Source organism: Pelobates fuscus, chromosome 2 (genome assembly GCF_036172605.1).
Source record: "Pelobates fuscus isolate aPelFus1 chromosome 2, aPelFus1.pri, whole genome shotgun sequence".
Classification (NCBI taxonomy): domain Eukaryota; kingdom Metazoa; phylum Chordata; class Amphibia; order Anura; family Pelobatidae; genus Pelobates; species Pelobates fuscus.
Window position 1 is genome coordinate 313,328,259 of NC_086318.1, and position 21,616 is coordinate 313,349,874.

The following is a 21,616-nucleotide window of genomic DNA, read 5'->3' on the forward strand; positions in this document are numbered from 1 at the left end:
TTTGGTCCACAAATTTAGAAAAAAAAACATTCTACTCAGAATTATTTTTTAAGCCTAAGACTCTTGCTTACTACCCTTTACCCACCCCAGGGTACACAGTGTACGATATGAAGGACGGCTACTCCCAACATCACTCCTTATTAAGGACATGTTTTTAACAGATGCCTTATCTGTTTTAGGGGTCTTTAACATGACTTAAGCAAGATCCATTTGTGGTTTCCAACTGTTAACATTTTTTTGAATTGCTTAAAGGACCACTATAGGCACCCGGACCACTTCAGCTCAATGAAGTGGTCTGGTTGCCAGGTCCCCCTAGTTTTAACCCTGCAGCTGAAAACATAGCAGTTTCATAGAAACTGCTATGTTTACACTGCAGGGTTAATCCAGCCTCTAGTGGCTGTCTACCTCCACTCAGGGGCTGACATCGACAGGGGAGGAGAGGTCACCAGCGCCGAGGGAGCCCGGTGCTGGATTAAGGTAAGTGACTGAAGCGGTTTTAACCTTTTTAGCCCAGCGGGAGGGGGCCTGATAACCCTATAGTGCCAGAAAAACAGGTTTGTTTTCTTGGCACTACAGTGCTCCTTTAAGTATATATTGACAGTATTTCCTTTAGAGCTGTAACAGCATAGGAGTTAGTATGTTGACTGTCGAGAGGGTGTATGGCTTAGCAAGAATGCAGTGGAAGTAGGGAACACTTTTCCCAACTTTTTACCTAATACGGGTTTATTGCTGTGCATTAAATGAGTTGTTAGGTGTTTATCAATTCCCAATACATTTTTCTGAGTGGAAGTTTTAACAAGAGAGTTTTTTTTTAATATGGTGAGAACGTCAGCAATCAATGATAAAATAAATAAAATAACTCTCCTATAAATTATCGTGCTTTATTTATTTATATTTCCTGTAGTGTTTTTGTGGGAGGATTTTCACATTTATAACTATGGGTATATCACAAATTCCACATATTTTTTTTTAGTCACCAATAAAAATAAAGGATTCATTTGAAACTATTATCTTTCACACATCACTGATTAAAAAAATAAACAATAATAATTAAAATATTGTCTTAAGAAACAGCTAAACTTTTAGAATTGGAGACAAATGTGTTGTGGTTTCTAAGACAGAAAGCAAATGAGCAAACAAGGGCATGCAGCACGGCACACTATACAGCGACTTTTTCCCGGCTAGGTAAAAGTAAATGCCTATACATCCCCTAGGATTAGCATAACTCACTCTGGGATTTGGCAGATTTTTTGGCATAATGACATGAACCAAAGTTAGGGCTTATTGTATTATCTCACTCACAATTAACTCCTCAGGGAATACCCACTGGTTTTGACAGCTAAAAAAATCTACTTAAACTAACTGCTGTGGAAACTAATCTTCTACAACAAATTCAAGCAATTAGCTATAGATTAGTCCACAATGACTTCTTTATCCGGTGGGTAAACTGACATAATGAGGATTAGGGATACCCATTCTCTTTTTTTCTCTCCCCCTAAATTCATTTTTACTGTCCTTTGAACATTCCCTTTTATTGCAACAAATCTGTAAAACAAGTTAATTGGAATATTTAATATACAGTTGCTTTTTATTGTGTATTTGTTTAACATAGCCATAGACTTCTGCATAAAATGATTGAAAAAACAGGAAGCACCCATATTAATGTAAGCGTATACGAGTAGGGCCATTGTTACCTTGCTTTGGTTCTCTTTAATTTGTTTGCTAATCAGTTGCTGTTTATATATCTATATCCCCATTGTAGAGCACTTTTGAAAGGGTGATATTAAACAATAATAATTTTTTTATTCGTTTTTTGTATCTGTAAAGAAACATGATAGGCAATATTCAACACATTAAATAACAGATATATTTTTTTTTTACTTTTGCATTTATGTAATGTAGATGTTCTGGCGTCTATAGCCTGTCCCTGCAGGCTTTTTAATGTAAGAACTGCCCTTTCAGAGAAAATGTATTGTTTACATTACAGCCTATTCACTCAGACAGCCACTAGAGGTGCTTCCTGGGTCAGAGCTGCACAGTGTGGCATCTGTGCCAATAATGAATCCTGCAGTGGTGATTTAGAGGTTAAACACTGAAGTGGGCAATGTGATTATCTGATATGTTCCAGCCCAGGGCCGGACTGGGAAAAAAATTAGGCCCGGGCATTTTTCAATCAGAGCGGCCCCCTAAGAAGGGGGCGGGGCCAGAGAGGGTGTGTTTTGTCATCACTAATGACAAGCACGCCCCCTCTCAAAGTGAGCAAGTTGGTTCAATGCGCAGAGCCCCGCTGAAGAGCTCTGGCATTAGAAAAAGGCCCTGTATTTGCTCTGCGCAGCGCAAGCAAATTTAATAACATGCTTGCGCTGTGTTTGCTTTTAAATTGTCTCTGGTGTCTCCACAAGTGGGATACCAGAGGACAAAAGGGCCAGGAAAGTGTATGGTGCATGCGTTTGGAGCCTGCTTGTGGGATTGCGTGTGTGTAGAGTGTGGTGTGGTATTGTGTAAATAGGTCAATTTAATTTGTGTTTGTGGTGTAATATGTGTGGCTAGGGGCTGTAGAGAGTGTGTGTATAGGGGGCATAGTGTTATAGGGGATGTAGCGAGTGTGTGCATACGGGCTGTAGTGTGTGTATAGGTGACGTAGTGTGTGTAGGGGTTGTAGAGAGGGTGTGTTTAGAGAATGTTGTATGTGTTTGCTGACAAGAAATGTAGTGTGTGTGTAGGTGGTGCAGTGTGTGTGTGTGTGTGTAGGAGATCTAGTGTGTCAAGGACCGAGAGTGTGTGTGTGTGTGTGTGTGTGTGTGTGTGTGTGTATAGAGGATTAAGAGTGCATATAGGGTAAGGGATCTAGCGTGTATCTGGAGCGTAATGTGTGTAGTGGTGCAGTGTGTGGGGTGCTGTAGTGTGTGTATATATATAAATATATATTTGGACGTATTGTATGTGTGAGGGGCGCAGTGTGTGTGTATGTAAGAGGGGTGCTGTGTGTGTGTGAGGGTGTTTTTATCTGCCGTCACATTCTAGGTTTCTAATTTTCTTTGTCTGTTATCTCACTGAGGGTTATTTTATATATATATATATATATATATATATATATATATATATATATATATAAAAAAAACAACGAATCTTGCACTCCACCTGTCCAGTAGTTCAATGCCCGGTGCTTGTCAGCCAAAATATACAGCAATTTCCAAAGATAGCACTCCAGGGTCTTGATAAAAAATAACTTTTATTTTCCTTGCTAAAACGACAAAGTGTCAACGTTTCAGCCTGATCCCCTCATGTCCTGACGAAAGCCTGAGGGGATCAGGCTGAAACGTTGACACTTTGTCGTTTTAGCAAGGAAAATAAAAGTTATTTTTTATCAAGACCCTGGAGTGCTATCTTTGGAAATTGCTGTATATATATATATATATATATATATATATATATATATATATATATATATAACCCTCAGTGAGTTAACAGACAAAGAAAATATATATGTGTGTGTGTGTGTGTGTGTGAGCGATGGTGCTGTCTGTCTGGGGGTGCTGTGTGTGTGTCTGAGGGTGCTGTGTGTGTGTCTGGGGGTGCTGTGTGTGTGTCTGGGGGTGCTGTGTGTGTGTCTGGGGGTGCTGTGTGTGTGTCTGGGTGCTGTCTGTCTGAGGGTGCTGTGTGTGTCTGGGAGTGCTGTGTGTGTCTGGGTGCTGTGTGTGTCTGGGTGCTGTGTGTGTCTGGGTGCTGTGTGTGTCTGGGTGCTGTGTGTGTGTGTCTGGGTGCGTGTCTGTGTGTGTCTGGGTGCTGTGTGTGTCTGGGTGCTGTGTGTGTCTGGGTGCTGTGTGTGTCTGGGTGCTGTGTGTCTGTGTGCTGTGTGTGCTGTGTGTGTCTGGGGGTGCTGTGTGTGTCTGGGGGTGATGTGTGTGTCTGGGGGTGATGTGTGTGTCTGGGGGTGATGTGTGTTTGTGTGAGGGGGCTGTTAGTGTGATTTTTTTTATTTACATTTAAATATGTTTTTTATTAATAAGTAAAAAAAAAAAAAAAAGTTATATCCCCCTCCCTCCTACCTTACCTTTAGCCTGGGGCGGTCTGCCTGGGTGTGGGGAGCCGTTCTGCCTGGGAGGGGGACCATGCTGCCTTCCCTGGTGGTCCAGTGGTGAGAGTGAACTCTAGCCCCTGCAGGCTAGAGTTCACTCTCGCGAGATCTGAGCGTTGCCGCGGTAACCGCGGCAACGCTCAGACCTCGCGAGAGGATCCGGCGGAGCTGCTGGCTAGAGCTCCGCCGGTCCTCTCCTCCCTCCCTCACACCCCAGCCGGCAACCGCATGTAACAGGGTCTCTGGGCCGGTGAGGGAGATCTTTGATCTCCCCACCGGCCCATGGAGACACAGAGCAGGGCCGGCGCTCGGGTAGCGCTGGCCCTGCACAGGATGGCAGGGGAGATCCTGTGATCTCCCCTGCCGGCCTCGGCCCCACGGCCATCGCGGCCCACCGGGCATTTGCCCGGTGTGCCCGATGGCCAGTCCGGGCCTGTTCCAGCCAATTCCAATGTGCTATTCAGGCATTTTTCTCCTACTTAGGAACTGTTTACCCAGCCCGAACACCTGCTGCCAATCATTAGGTGGGATATGGGGGCTTCCTAAAGGTTTATATACGTAGGATACAAAATGGTGCTTTAGTGGACAACATACTTGTGGTTCCCAAACCAGTCCTCATTGCCCACCAACAATCCAGGATTTATGTATTTACCTTTTTTAATTCAAATGGAGATACTGACAAAACCTGGAAGAACCTGGTTCTTCCTTTAACCCCTTAAGGACATATGACATGTGTGACATGTCATGATTCCCTTTTATTCCAGAAGTTTGGTCACTAAGGGGTTAAACCCTCATCTCCATTACTGCTATCTCTAGGCATTTATTTACAATTCAGTATTCCGTTTCTATCCTTCATGGATCATTTAAAGCATTCCATGCTTTATCAGATTACTCCAGCTCTTTCACACTTTGTTGTCTTTTAGATTTGCAGATAATTATGCTAATCACCTCATGGAATATTGTGAACATAACAGCACATACAACCACAATCTATATACTCTAATTCTAGCCATTGTCTTTCCTGTCACCTGTCTTCTTGCATATAATGTTTGTACTAGGGCTAGGCCAATGCATGCTTATGTATACTAACCAGCAGTCTTCTCATGACTTCCCCTTACCTTCCATGATGATAAACTTCTTAGTGTCTGCACTAGTCCATGACACTACTAACAAATATCTACAGTGCATTCAGAAAGTATTCAGACCTCTTAATTTTTCCACATTTTATGTTGCAACCTTATGCTACATTTGTTTGTTTTTTCACATTAAAGGAAGACTACATGTATTCCTAACACTATATTTTTGAACTATCTATTAAAGTTACCGGCCCCCCTCAGAGTGGAGAAATAAGGTTTTAAACTTAAGTTTTCTCCATTGTCACGGTGACCTCGCTGAATCTAAGCCCTGCCTTCATGGCTGAGATCATCAATCTTGATATCACCCAATCCTTTCCCATGGGAAATCAGTGAGAGGCTATTGCGCATGCGCAGCAAAACACAGCGTTTCACCAATCAGCACCTCCTCATAGAGAGGCATTGAATCAGTGCATCGCTATGGGGAGCGTTCAGTGTCTCCATGCAGAACGTGGAAATGCTGAACTTAGACAGAACTAGGAAGCACCTCTAGTGGCCGTCTGAGTAAAATTTTTATAAGTGTTATATAGATTGAAGAGTTTATTCCCCAGATAAGTCGACCACCATCAGGTTTGAGGAAAAGCTGAATCCAACAAAAACGGAAAGATCCTTAATGAAAACCTGTTCCAGAGGGCTCAGGACCTCAGACTGGGCCAAAGGTACACCTTTCAAATAGGACCATAACCCTAAGCACACAGACAACACAACGCATGAGTGGCTATGGGGCAACTCTGTGAATGCCCTTGATTAGTCCAGCCAGGGTACAGACATAAACCCAATTGAACATCTCTGAAGAAGCCTGAAAATGGCTGTCCACTGATGGTCCCCATTCAATTTAAAAGAGCTTGAGAGGATCTGCAGAGATGAATGTTAGAAAATGTACAAACCCAAGTGTGCAAAGCTTGTTGCGTCATACCCGAAAAGACTTGAGACTGTAATAGATGACATGGGTGCTTCAACTAGTTCAGTGTTTTCTGATTTTCTTTTAAAAATAATTTTCTTTGCTTTGTCATTATATTGAGTTTAGATTGATGTAAAAATATATAAGGTCTGAATGCTGTCTGAATGCACTGTAGATAATATATTTAAAAACAAAAATAATCCCCTTAAGACTGATCTGTTACTTTTAGGTTAAAAAGTGTATAATTCTTTTAAAAAAAATAATTATGCTATTTCGAAATACAAAACAGAGTCTAGCATTAGCTCAAATAATATCTTTAGCAAAACAACAACCATATATCATGTTACTAGCAGTTAACTGAAATGAACCAGTGTTTCTTGTGAAATATCAGTTTTGAGCATCCAATAAACTGATGGGAATTTTTCCTCTCGCCTAAGGTATTTCTTTGACTGTGAAGTAAGAGCTGGTGAGTCCAACACAGTACTTTGTAACCATAGAAAAGAAAATATATATATACATACAGTCACATACGGTAATTAAGCAGTCTGCAGAGTTAATTCCCATTACAGATTGCAATGCAGTATAGAAAAGTGGGTGTCCACAACTAGAATCCCCCCTGAGAAATATAGATTTAGCCATATGACCCTTGAATTTTGTGTAATTTACAAGTTAATAGTCACAGAAATAAGTAAACCCATTCCATACTAAAAATCCATATCTTGAATAACTCTGAAAGAAGACATATTTTGAGGCTTCATTCTAGCAGGGAAGGGGAAACAGAAGACCTTATGAGTGGAGAGTGGACCCTAGAGCGTGTAAAAAACTCTTGCTATTAGGAAAGGGGTTAAGGAGACAATGAGGAATGGACCCCAAGTGTTAGGAAGGTTTGTTTTTTGTGTTACATGCTGTTTTAGGTATAAGGATGTTGTGCTTTGATCGCTTGTAAAGGTCAAAGCACAGGGGTGCACTCTATATTGATTCATGGAATAGCTGGGATAGTTCCCTACTGCAGGGAGAAGTTTTTGCAGTCTCTCTGTAACAGCACCTGCATATAAGATGTAGCATATGATGGGCTTTGTAGAAAGGGAGTAAAAATGTTCCAATTTGCAAAAGTAAATAGTCCGTCAGACAGGAATGACAATCCTGCTGCTCAATTCCTGAAATGACTCATGCTGCAGGTTACATCGCCCCAGGTAAAATGCTTCCTTTCCTATTTAAAATCCGTTAAAATGCCAACACATCTAAGCGAGCTCCCTACAGTTTTCTCTGTCACATTGCCTATTCATTAATACTTAGCATAGTGCTGTCTGTGTAACTTGACAAAGAGAGCCAGAAGCTGTTAAACGTTAAAGATAAAAATACATTTGACATCTTCCGTTCACAGTGACGGTTGCTACCATCTTGGTGATGTTTGGATGCCTGTAGGCACAACCTTTTCACACAGGTCTGTCACACAGTCACTGCAATCTAATTACAAACATCTAATTACAAACATCGTGGGTGCAATGTCATATATTAAGTAGGGCAAAAAGCATTTAAAAAGTGTAAAGTTTAACCAAAGCAACACTTCAAGCAAATTAAAGGAACATTCTAAACACGCTGTAGTGGTTATGGTGCTTGTAGTGTTCCTTTAACATGGTATGCTCTTACCTTATACAGTAAGAAGGGCCCCAACCCACTTACTACATCTGTGTGAACATTTATCCTATATTGCATAATCAACATATGTTGCACAGCTGTGTCAGGTCACTTGGCCCTTAGCAGTGTGCGTTTTTTAACTAGTCTTTTAAATGAAGTATACGAAAAGACAACCCAGATGTGAGAACTTGCACTTATTCACCCCCATGTTCTGGATTAACCCTGTTTGCAGCCTACACTCACCTTTTATCTGTTCCTGTTTATCATGATTGCTGTATATATTAACCCCATTAACTGTTCAAACCACTCTGCTCCTGTCCTAGCCTTCTCTCATCTGTCTGGGCTGTGGTTTGGCCCAATTGCACCAAAGAATAATTAGTAAGTCTGAGCTGTTTAAACCCAAAGTCTCAACCTGTTGCTAAAATATTTGAAGTATGAATAAATCCATTTCAATCCTGAATGCCTGGCTTCTTTATCCAACAAAGGCCTTGCAAAATTTAGTCCAAATTTTGGATATAAGTACAATTAATTAATCCTTAAAAATATCAACTGGACAAATTGACACAATTAATTATTATTTCTGTTTATAGTTTGGGTATATTTAAGGCATACTGCTGATGTTTCAAATTTTAGCTTTCAGCTTTCAAAGATTTAGCTTTACAAGTGTCATTTCCAGCCAAGTAGCACAACGCCCATCTCTGGTATGGATTGATATGGCTAATACCTATCCTTAGCTATACCTCCAGTGGAAAGTGGAGCAAAAGTTGTCCATTCATTTACTGCCAAACCAGCTGAAAACTGTTTAGCACTAAAGAGTGGGATGGAGCTAGGGGATCCATGTACTATAACCACTTCAATAACATGAAGTGGTGATGGTGCCTAGAGTGCCTCTTTAAGTATTTGGTTAAAAAAAGTTTAGTATACTTTGTACCAGCACCAAATTTCTGTAAAACAGCAGTCTACAATATGTTTGTCTACATTCACGTTAAAGTTCACAACAGCTGCACGCTGGTAACACCGTGTTCTTACTTTGTAGCCTGAGGGAAAACACATATGAATCACAATAATATACATTGCGTTCTAAGGTGACTACAGATGAACAGAAAAATGAAGAAAACAATCTTATTAGTAGGTTTTAATCCACAGCTTAGTACACTGAAGGACACTTGATGCACAAAAAACACAGATCAGGGTAATTTTCACACAACATAAATTCACGGCCCAAGTTCTTGCAAAGAAGCCATGAGATAAAAGATTTCATACACATATTTAGTTTTACTATATAAATATATCACATTTCCTGTTCATTTACAGGACTGCTTGGCAAAGAGAGCAACTTAGTGTGTAAATAACTTGAACATGCAATTAATTACCACTAATAATATTAACTTGCCAAAATTATTAATAGTAATTATTTCATATTATCATACTAGAATAATACCATAAGCCACAAGCAGTTACTTGTAATTATAACTGTGAAGACTAAATCAGCTTTAATTTGAGGTTATTAACATCCCTCACTTGTTAATTTGTAGGAATATCAGACCTTTTTCTCCATATTCGTTCTGACGAAATATAGACCTCTATTTAATGCGCCTTCCGTAGGAGTCAATATTGTTAGAAAAACGTTCCAATTTATTCATCTACAGAAGTTACCATTAAAGTCTATGTCTTTTTTTGTTTGCAGATAAATCATTTGGAAAGTATTTCTAACAGTATTGAATTTGGAAATCTTATTAAATCAAGGCAATAACTACTGGACAAATGGTGGTGTTTCTAGCGTGTTACTGTAACATTCCTTCGTGCACAAGAAAACTAACAAAAAGTCTAGAGGTGAGTTGCATTGTATAGTCTGTTTTTCTTGTCTCTGAATATGAAGAAAAAGTCATGCAGCCATGAGGCTGACAAAATCGAGTAAATAATAAAAAAAAAAGGCCAAATATGTGCATGTGTTTGAGGGCTTGAAAAGTAGAACATGTTGTCCCAAGACTTTTCATTTACTAAGCTGGGAACGAGAAGCTCCAGGTCCCACAGCAACATCCCAGATTGGTGGTTTCTGGGATCTCCTACTCCATTTTGCAATTTCTGTTCATTTAAGTGAACAGGTGCACCTCCATAAATGGATGCCTTACAGCTCCCATGTAACTAGTTACATTCCTACTAATTACTGCTACACATCACCTGAAGCACCAATGAGTTATTTAATGAATTGGAATGTCTACAAAATGCTTCATATTTAATATATATATTAATATAGGCCGGCGGTAGGACCACTTGAAAGACACTTGGAAATCTGCACCCATTTTCATCAACATCAAACTTGTCTTTTGCATCCAGTACTTTCTTGGATGACCCACTTTTTATATCACTGGGCATTTCGCCCACTTTACCCAAGCCTGCACACTCTACAGCTTCACAGCACGTCCCTTGTCCTAGCTGATCTCTTCATCTGAAATATCTTTGGAAGCTTTAAATTACATCCTCCAGACTTCGACTTGCCTTGTATTGGTTTTATCTACCGCTGGATAGGATTTCACAAAATAAAACACAGAAAGGGTAAAAAGTAATATAAACAACTATCCTTTGAGTGCACACTTAAGGTAACTTTTAAACTAACAAAAGTGGTTTTGGGTTTTTTCAAATGTTTGTTTTTCCAATTGGAGCTTTGTGCAATGCAGCTGTTCCCCTGACAGATTGGATGAGATACACCTGTGGGGAACATACCAAGCATTGTGGAGATGTAACGCTAACAGACATTAAAGGCCTATTCAGAAGTAAGCGCGTTTGAGCGTGGCTATCTACACCTCTCGTTTATGTTCACAATAAAGGAAAACAATACTATGTGACTAAATTTGCATTTATTATATTGATTATGTATTGCATATTAAGAGCATAAAATAGAATATTATATTCAACTTCAAAGACCCTAAAACTGCAACAATGCAAGCAGATCCCCTCCCAGATCAGGAAACGGATCCACCAATCACGAGTCTCTTATTACCAATCTACTTCGCTACACTTCCCTTACCTTTTGTGTCAATGTACGCGACTCCCTATAGCATGTAAGTTCGTTGAGCAAGTCCCTCAACCCCTCTGTTCCTGTGCGTCAAAGTTGTCTGGTTACAAATACATGTTTGTTAGTCCACCCATTGTAAAGCTTTACGGAATTTGTTGGCGCTATATTAATATAATAATAATAATTACCATCTCAGTGGTTTTCACATTGCATTAATCTCTTTGCCAAGAGGAGTTTATAAGATATGTAGTTTATCTGACAAAACAAGGGAGTTGTAGTTTTGCAAAGCAGGGGTCTATTTGTTTTAAATCCGTTGTGTAAAGACTCACTTTAGTTAGTACATAATTTCTATAGAATCAAAATTCACTGAGGTTTCTTTAGATAGAGTGTCAACGCTACAATTAAATTCTCTAGATTGTAAATTCTTTAGAGCAGGGTCCTCAATAACCTCTGGTTTCTTGTTTTCTAATAGTTTGTCTGATTATACTACAAACTGCATGACCCTGTTTGTGAAAAGGTTGAAAATAGACCAGATTGTATTGCTCTATAAGGAACAGGGCCTTTTAATTTATTTTATTTTTTTCGCCGTGTACATTGATCTGGCTATGCTATTCCAAAGTGTTTTACAAAGATATTTTTTTGTTCTTTATCTAAACTTAAATCTCAACAAAGACAGATGTGTATAAACCCTGGCTTATAAATTCAGCTATGTACATATTACTTACAGCCATTACACCAGATGGGAATGATGCCAATATGTGCTGGATCCCTGGATTTCACTATGTCCCAGACTTTTCTCCACTAATTCCAGCATGTTATAATAACGCCAATGATTCAACAAAGTCACACCAATTAACATGATATTTTAGCTTTATGCATTTATTATTTTGTCTTTACTTTTCAAAAGGCAGAGAATTGTCATACAAAGGATGTGTTTGTAAAGAAAATAAAAGGGAGAAGTATACTAATATAAGGACTGCGGCACTGACCGCATGATGCTGTGGTTAAAACCTATTAATTATTTTTTAGAATCTTTACTTTTTGTATAAATAATAAACAAGTTACACATACGGAAAAAGGCACGCACGCATGCATTAGGACTTCCCTATAGGAAAGCATTGATTCAATGCTTTCTTATGGGGATTTTCAAGGCGCTGGATATGCTCATGCAAAGTGTGAAGACATCCAGTGTAGAGTCACAAAGCCAAACACTGTGAAACTGCAGGGAGCAACTCTAGTGACTGTCTGGTAGAACGCCACTAGAGGCAGTATTAACCCTGAAATGTAAACAGAGAAACTGCAATGTTTTCTACTGCAGGATTAAGGGGACAGGGACACTGCGCCCAGATCACCAATGAGATAAAGTGGTCTGAGTGTCTATAGTGTTCCTTTAAGCAAAGGGCAAGCTGATGAGTTTTCATATTCTCTGCTTGTTTAATAATAACTGGTATTCAGTTCTGCTTTTTGGCAATTCCACATCCAAGTCAAGTCACCATAGATTCCATTAAGGATCCATTATGAACCAGGTGTCTGCTTGCCTAGTGGACTATCAGTACGTTTAACCTTCTCCCCATATTCTCATGTGCTGATGGCATGAACTTGTTTCTTTGTCCAGTTCAGTCTCATTAATCAGATTTTTAGGGTATAGTTCTTATCCTGGTGCCTATGCCCAAGCCTTCTAATCTATCCAGTCTTTTCTAGTCTTTCAATTACTTGATTTGTGTCGGTAGTGCCCAAAACCCCCAGTGAACACCAAACTGCAAAGCACAACATGTAGATAAAGTTGGTCTTATGACAAGTTTGTGAATAGTGACACATGGCAGTGTATGAAAAGCTCTTTTATTAAATAGCAAATAACACCAAGGTTAAGCATACACATCAATTATGGAAAGAATAACATTGCCCTTTCTTTCTTTTTTTTTTATACAACAAGTATTGCACTGAATGTGCCATTAAATTGATGATATGATATGGTCACAGGACTGGCACAGAACTCATGGTTATGCTTAACGGAACATAATAGCGCCGCGCTCCTCCAATCAAATGGAGATTAACTGTAAGAACCAAGTTTGACAAAGTGATCACTGAATGATACTTACACGTGTTAAACTAGCGCATGTACTCTTGAATAACTGTACATGTAAGAGCCCTCACTGCACAGCACCATAGAGATTCAATTAATTTACATGATATGCTCTGGTTGTGCTAAGACAGACTGATATCTATTTTTAAAAAGTGTTCAGATATTTTATAAAAATAAATAAAAGAGAGAGAGCGAGAGAGAGAGCGAATATCATCTACCTAACCTTTAGTTAGTTATGAGGTTGTCCAAAACAAAACATAAATAAAAAAAAAAAATGTGATGGTTCCCCTTAACCCCAAGCTATACTGTGCATATGGAAAAAAAAATAAAAAATGTTTCACTTATGAAAGTTGAATGGGCAAATGGCACACATCAGGGCTGATGAGTAACAAAATACTGAAATAAAAAACAGATATGCAAAGTTTAAAGGGACACTATAGTCACCTGAATAACTACAGCTTAAAGGGACACTATAGTCACCTGAACAACGTTTGCTTAATGAAGCTGTTTTGGTATATAGAACATGCCCCTGCAGCCTCACTGCTCAATCATCTGCCATTTAGGAGTTAAATCCCTTGGTTTATGAACCCTAGTCACACCTCCCTGCATGTGACTTGCACAGCCTTCCATAAACACTTCCTGTAAAGAGAGCCCTATTTAGGCTTTCTTTATTGCAAGTTCTGTTTAATTAGGATGTTCTTATCCCCTGCTATGTTAATAGCTTGCTAGACCCTGCAAGAGCCTCCTGTATGTGATTAAAGTTCAATTTAGAGATTGAGATACAATTATTTAAGGTAAATTACATCTGTTTGAAAGTGAAACCAGATTTTTTTTCCATGCAGGCTCTGTCAATCATAACCAGGGGAGGTGTGGCTAGGGCTGCATAAACAGAAACAAAGTGATTTAACTCCTAAATGACAGTGAAATTGCAGGGGAATGGTCTATACACTAAAACTGCTTTATTTAGCTAAAGTAATTTAGGTGACTATAGTGTTCCTTTAATGTAGTTGCTCAGGTATGATCTATAGCTCCCTGCAGGCAATTTGATGTAAACACTGTATTTTCAGAGAAAATACAGTGTTTACATTGATTGATAGAAATACCTCCAGTGGCCGTCACTCAGACGGCCACCAGAGGGACTTCCTATCATGCAGGGCCCTAAAAAGGCCCTGTACACGTCAGACGTATTAAAATACGTCTGACGTGTGCAGGAGAGAGAAGGCACTGTGTGCGCGCCTTCTCTCTCCAGCCTGTCAGCAGAGGAGGGGGCGGGCAAAAACCGCGAGCTGAGCTGTCAGTCAGCTCAGCTCGCGGCTGCGCAAACCGCGCGCATGCGCGCTCAGGACTTCAGAGGGCGGCATGAATGCCGTCCTCTGAAGTATGTGTGCATGTGCGGCGAAGCCAAATGGAAGCGTCTGATTGCTCCCTGCTCGCGCCCGCCTATTTCGTAATTTTGACGAAATAGGGGGCGCGGCTTCACGAGGCTCCCGGCGCTCGAACGAGGTGAGTAAAAGACTCTGCCTGGAGAGTCCCTTTAACTGTATACTCAGAGTCAAAGAAAATTGCCACTTATTAATAGAATACTGGGTTTATATAAGTATATACTTCTTTTTAAGGAACAATCTAAGCCAGGGGTGGGGAACCTTTGGCCCTCCAGATGTTGTGGACTACATCTCCCTTGATGCTTTGCTAGCATTATGGCTCTAAGAGCATTGTGGGAGATGTAGTCCAAAACATGTGGAAGGTCAAAGGTTCCCCACCCCTGAGATTCTAAGCAATATCATAACTTTGTATTATTTGAAATTCAGTGGTGCTTTGAGAAATCTTTATCAACTCTCCGGTTTGAGAATAGCTTAGAACTGCTGCAGTTTGTGAAAATGCTTTAAAAAGGGATTCAAGTTATTTTACTTTTGAAAAACGTATTAATTTGTTTGTTTTGTTAATACATCAGGGATATTCACCAATGGTCTGGAATTGTCCAGAATTGACAAGACAACTGAAAATGTTAAGACCAAACAATCCTGTATTGTAAACTTGTGTGGACTTGGTCCTTGTAACCTCTTGTATAAGTAGACCCTTTTTAGTTTGTCAATCATATATATTTATGCTATGAAAATGCTTATAACAACAGCCATACTCTGTATCTCCTACACCAGGAGTAGGCAACCGACGGCACTAGTGCCATGCACGGCACTCGAGGTGTCTTTCCACGGCACTCAAGGCTGCTAGAGCCAAACAGGGTCTGGCCTATCAGGAGTCTCAGTGAAACTTCAGATATCTGCTAATACAAAGAGGTAGTGAAGGACAATCCTCAATGTATGTATTGCAGCACTTAGAGGAAGTGATCTCAGATCACTTCCTCCCAGCACTTGTGAATGGGAATCCACACTGTAGTAGAGCAGCCCACAGCTGATGTTGCAGCTCCTGTCCTTGACCTGTACCTGCCCAGGCTGGTCCCCACTGGAACCCAGGGAAGCCACCCACACTGCTAGATATACACAGACCTGCAGAATAAGCCTCCCTCATACAAATAATACGAACAGCCCACACACAATCCCCACAAACGCAACACCAGTAACAATCTACATACATGCACACAATCCCACATGCAGCCTCTCACGTGCAAAACCCCAAACAGCCCCCATACACTACCTAACACACAATGTGACATATCCATCTACACACACTTCCACAAGCAGCCCTCATACACAGCCCACATTCATATGTATCATACACGATACCATAAACTACTAATGAACATATACAATATAATAGCTCATATACGCACAAATACAACGATACAAAGCAATTACAGTATAAATAACACAAGCAGAATACGGCAGCACACACACCTCAATTTAAAAAAATAGGATCGGCAGGGCCGTTTGAAGGAAACCACAGCAAAGCCATACAGTTTAAGTTCCCCCACACTTTATATAAATAAAAAAGGTTTACAGTGCAAATACTGCTGTTGCATATAATGTGCATAAAACTTGAACATTTTCAACAATTGAAAATTTCCTGTGTTCTCCTCATCTCCCCTTCTCCTCACCCCCTCCCTGTGTTCTCCTCACCCCCCCCCTCCCTGTGTTCTCCTCATCTCCCCTTCTCCTCACCCCCTCCCTGTGTTCTCCTCACCCCCCTCCCTGTGTTCTCCTCATCTCCCCTTCTCCTCACCCCCCTCCCTGTGCTCTCCTCATCTCCCCTTCTCCTCACCCCCTCCCTGTGTTCTCCTCATCTCCCCTTCTCCTCACCCCCCTCCCTGTGTTCTCCTCATCTCCCCTTCTCCTCACCCCCCTCCCTGTGTTCTCATCTCCCCTTCTCCTCACCCCCTCCCTGTGTTCTCCTCATCTTCCCTTCTCCTCACCCCCCTCCCTGTGTTCTCCTCATCTCCCCTTCTCCTTACCCCCCTCCATGTGTTCTCCTCATCTCCCCTTCTCCTCACCCCCCTCCCTGTGTTCTCCTCATCTCCCCTTCTCCACCCCCTCCCTGTGTTCTCCTCATCTCCCCTTCTCCACCCCCTCCCTGTGTTCTCCTCATCTCCCCTTCTCCTCACCCCCCTGTATTCTCCTCATCTCCCCTTCTCCTCACCCCCCCCTGTGTTCACCTCATTTCCCCTTCTCCTCACCCCCCTCCCTGTGTTATCCTAATCTCCCCTTCTCCTCACCCCCCTCCCTGTGTTCTCTTAATCTCCCCTTCTCCTCACCCCCCTCCCTGTGTTCTCTTAATCTCCCCTTCTCCTCACCTCCCCCTCCCTGTGTTCTCCTAATCTCCCCTTCTCCTCACCTCCCCCCTCCCTGTGTTCTCTTCATCTCCTCACCCCCCGTGTTCCTCTTACTCCTCCCCCCTCCATGTTCTTCTTACTCCTTCCCCCCTCCCTATGTTCTTCTTTCTGCCCCCATGTTCTTCTTACTCCTCCCCCTCCCTATGTTCTTCTTACTACTCCCCCCTATGTTCTTCTTACTACTCTCCCCCCTCCCCATGTTCTTCTTACTCCCCTCCCTATGTCCTTCTTACTCCCCTCCCACCCTCCCTGTGTCCTTCTTATTCCCCTCCCCCTGTGTCCTTCTTATTCCCCTCCTCCTGTGTCCTTCTTACTCCCCTCCCCCGTGTCCTCTTTACTCCCCTCCCCGTGTCCTTTTTACTCCCCCGCCTATGTTCTTTTTACTCCCCCCCTCCCTCCCTATGTTCTTCTCACCTCCCCTTCCCTATAGCGTGGCCGAGCTCAGGGTGCACTTCCTGTCAGTCCGGCCGGGAACAGGAAACTAAATTTCCTGTACCGCGTGGTACCCAGCCGGACTGACAGGAGGAAGAGGAGCTCGGCCACGCTACAGGGAAGGGGAGATGACGAGAGAGGCAGTGCTGCAGCCTCCTGAGGCTCTCTATAGAGCGCTCAGGCGGCTGCAGCCTTATAGAAATGGCCGGCCCTGCTTGGGGGCCCAGGCCAGCTCGGGGCCCCAAGCAATTGCTTGGTTAGCTTGCCTGGTAGCGACGGGCCTGAGGATCGGCACGCTACGGGACATCACAATCCTATATCGGCACAGTGCTGCTAAAAGGTTGCCTACCCCTGTCCTACACTGTCCAATACTGTGAATATTATTTAAATTGTATTAAAAAAATATTTGTAAGATATCAAATTAATACAGAACCTGTATAACCAAGAAAATTGTGTTATACTTGTTCTGCCACTGTAATGAGACCTACCAAAAGTCTAAACAATGTTATACCATAAAATATTGTACTTCACTAGTGCTAGCAGATAAAGATGTATTTTACCCACACTTTATTGCATTTGTAGTATATAAACAAGTTTCCTAGCTTGATACGTTACATATTCTGCTTCAATCTGTGAAAGTAATTACACCTACTGCAAAGCGAGGAACTTAAATTTGATTTATTCATCCAACAGGCAGAACTGTATAGAACAGACAAGGAATTTGCACATTTTAGGTAAAAAAAAGTTAAACTGCAAAAACAGCTGAGCTTGATAATAGCTTTTTCAGTTCTTCTATTTAAACCTAAAATTTGCAATATCCTTGTCATCTCTCCACAACTGCTGGTTTAGTGAATCATCTTGAAAGTCTACTGGATGAGCATTCTTTTCACAAGAAAGAAATTATGCATAAACAAGGGACATTGCTAAGTGACAAAAAGACCCTGGTCTTCATCGCAAGCATAAATGCTATGCCCCCTCCCACATATATAGACTGAAGTCTCTCCTAAAACCAGCCCTTTACTATGCTGTAAATTCAAGCTTAAATTCTAACAGGTTCTATCGATCACATCTGACACAAAATCTTTGAAAGAATTATGAGTTTTATATAAATCTATATTTATAAATACCACGTCTGCTATATTATCCACAAGTCATGCTATATTAAGTAAACCAGCACCCCTCTGCATTAAAACCATGCCCCCCATCGCAATACCAAGCTGTGCTTTATAATTAACCTTAAATATGGCGCTTTAAGGTGGCACTTTTACAAATTATATAATTTTAGTTATTTTTCACTTAATATTTCATGGGATTTAGGGCTAACAATGGAATGGAGCCAACATTTAGACTCAGAGCCTTTTAGCATCCTACTCTGGTCTCCAGCCCCCCTCAGCCCCCACCTAGCAACACCCCTGGCTTAATCTTTACCAGACTATGATTATGTGCAATAAAAATGCATGTTATCATAAAGCACTGGAAAAAGTTAAACAGATTTTAAGTAACAACTAAAAACTGAATATTTTATGTACAATTATGTCTCTTGTAATACAGTTTTTTTTTTGTTTGTTTTTTACATTTAGTTAAAACTGAGCATGTGGGTTCTTTTCATTTAAGAGATGATGTCATTTTTTTTTCTGGAATATTTTTGTTTCCAAACGCTGTTTAAACAGCTCAAAGCATATAACCTCCAAAATGTCCTGGCATACACCTTCTAAGCTAGCTACATCCATGTGATCTACCAGTCCTGGAAAATTGGTTAAATGAAAGATATTCAGAAGCTACCAACATCATACATGACTTTTGCAGTAAATATGAAGTATATTTACCAGATGCTAATTATTTGTAAATATGTTAGGTATTATTTTATGAGATATATTTAATATTGTTGATTTCAAAACTAGTTTGTGCACATATATTTTTATAGTTTTAGATTATATTTTTATTACATATTAAGAGTGTGTCACATAAAAGGTTCCGCTTTGGTGCTGGCAACACCACATAACAAAAATGGTTGCTCTTTTGCGTTAAAGAAATTTTCGGACACATGTCAATGTAAACAGAGTACAATCAGAAGCCAAAAAGCACAGTACTTTGCGAACTATACATGCTGCGTAATTTATTTTCTGCTGTAGTGGCCCTGTTAAAAAGGTTGACATTAAACCATTTTTTTTTTTTTAAATGGTCTATTATTCTCTTAAAATCCCTTTTTTTTTAAATGTATTTATTTTAATTATTATTCACTAAGGTGGTAATTGTCTAGAATTAAAAGTTAATTGGAAAAATTCTTAAGATAAGCTGTGTTTTCAGTTCAGCTTTTTTAACTTAAAATTTCAAGTTCGCTTTGAAATCCTGATATCTCACATTGTAATGAATAAGTTTGTCTACATACAAGTTATGATCCCACCTCCATTATAACCCTCAGAGTGGTAAAAAAAAGAAAAACTATTCACTTTCACTAAACAGCATTTTCACTAAAATTAAGAGTGCTGTGATCAACTTAGAAACAAACTTTACTCCAAATAGCAGAATCTCAAAAAAAATAAAATAAATAAGCTTAGTGTAAAGTTTCTGTCCATCATGGCTAATTTGGTCATAACTCCCTTTTGAGTCAATGGACTCTTTGGTCTGATGCAATAGCCTACTTACATATGTTTGTGTTAATTTTTTCAGATTGATCACTCTGACACATTACATAAGTAAATAGGGAACTCCCAGTGTGCCATTATTGAGATGTATATTGAGATAGATTTAGTATTTTACTACAATTGCAAAATACATTGCTTCCCTGCCACCTCTTACATCACTCCCTTTGCATTTCAGTGTAACATTACCCTCAGTGTGTGCTGTTCTATTTTGGCACACTCCAATCCTTTCTGTTGGAAGTATTAATGTGCAGGGAGAGTGCCTCCCAGGCCTGCAGAGAGCCCAGCAGATCAACACACAGGAGGTGAACAGACACTCCTGACACTTTGCAGAACAAAAGACTCACACAGAAGCAATCTATCTGTTCTTTACCCCAGGAAGGGGTCGTAAAACCCATTGATGTGTACAGCATATTACTGCCTAAATAGCATATGAAGCATAAATCTATCTAAACACTGTCTAAAAATAAAATCAGCCTAAATTCTGCCATCCAATGAAACAGCATGCTGGGACATCTCATGGTGTACACTGGTATGTGTTTTGGGACAATTAGCAGGAGTCATTCAGTAGGATTAAAATTCAATAATAACTCATTATTAGACAAAACACCTAGTTTGTAGATAAATAAAACACAGATAGAAAAATGTGTTTAGGGATAGACGGACAGACAATACAGATGTATATTTCACAGGAATGTATCTGCCATGTTCACACATTTTTATGCTTAATAGAAAATGCGACATATATATATATATATATATATATATATATATATATATATATATATATATATATATATAAATACAGACACAATAAACACATACATATAGGTATGTTGTCTATTGAAAGGAGTAGAAATGACAGCTTCATTGCTAAGCTACAGTTGGCACAAGGAATGAAAACACACCCTTTGCTAAACATTCAGTTGAATAAAGTTGTGTACAAGTGTACAACGTTGTGGTGTGAGGTGGCAACATGTCACATTCTGGGGAGCCAGTTATTGACTGAACAGATTGCCAACTTGTATACCCTATAGGCACATTGGCAAAGGGTGACAAACTCCACTCTATTAATTTATAACTACGTGTTCACTCCAAGCCAGTCTCCACATGCCAGCCACCCCATGCCACTGTGTACAGCTACCTACCTGTCTTAAAGATTAGTTGCTCGTCGCCCTCTGACCCAAACTCTTTGATAAGGGAGACGAACATGACCCCGCAGGCGTTCTGGATGCCAAAGACAGAGCCATTGCACCACATGGCAGCCAGCATGACAATCCATCCCCAGCCACCTTCTGGTGGCTCAAACGCTTTGCTCTCCTCTGAGGGTTTAACGGGGTCCTCTGGATCCCCATCACTGGCCTTCTTCGCTTCAGCCCCCAGCACGGAGTCGCACTCTCCATTCTCCTTCTTTTCCACATTGAGTGGCGAGCTCTCTGTGGCCAACGTTTCTGCATCTTCCCCGGCTGCCGGATTTTCTACTGGGACATCCTCGGCAGATAACTCTTCCTGCTGGGGTGCTACCTCGTCCACATGTTCCTTCTCCTCTGTCATCTCTCAACTTCGTAATAAAAATATGTACTAACAACAGGAAGTGGCTGTGGTCCCAATCTGCTCCCAGCCAGGCAGCAGGGTCTGCCAAAGGGGAGTTAAACAGTTTTGACCAGTTTTCATCCACTAGGTGGATGATCTCAGTGTTTATAGTTATTTGTTTTTTTTTTTAAAAAACAAAACAAAAAGTCTGCTGTAGAAGCCTTCAGATTCCAGAAAGCAATTAGCTATAATTCTTGTACAGAATGGGCAAGCAATAACACTAGCCCTTTTTTTGTTTCTCTACCTGCCCTGGATCTGCCCCCTCCGGTGTCCTGGCTCCTATCACCTCGGACACGCTGATTGCCTGTTGCCTTGC

General features: G+C 40.7%; 1 protein-coding gene across 1 annotated transcript in view; it reads right to left on the minus strand.

Annotated features, from left to right (window-relative positions):
• Positions 1-21,414, minus strand: part of SLC16A10 (solute carrier family 16 member 10) — a 117,220-nt gene extending 95,806 nt beyond the window's left edge. Inside the window, exon 1 of the mRNA XM_063443511.1 lies at positions 20,856-21,414. Within this exon, the coding sequence (XP_063299581.1) occupies positions 20,856-21,261 (406 nt within the window). The 5' untranslated portion in view covers positions 21,262-21,414. The remainder of the gene's footprint in view (positions 1-20,855) is intronic.
• Between the last annotated feature and the right edge of the window lie 202 nt (positions 21,415-21,616).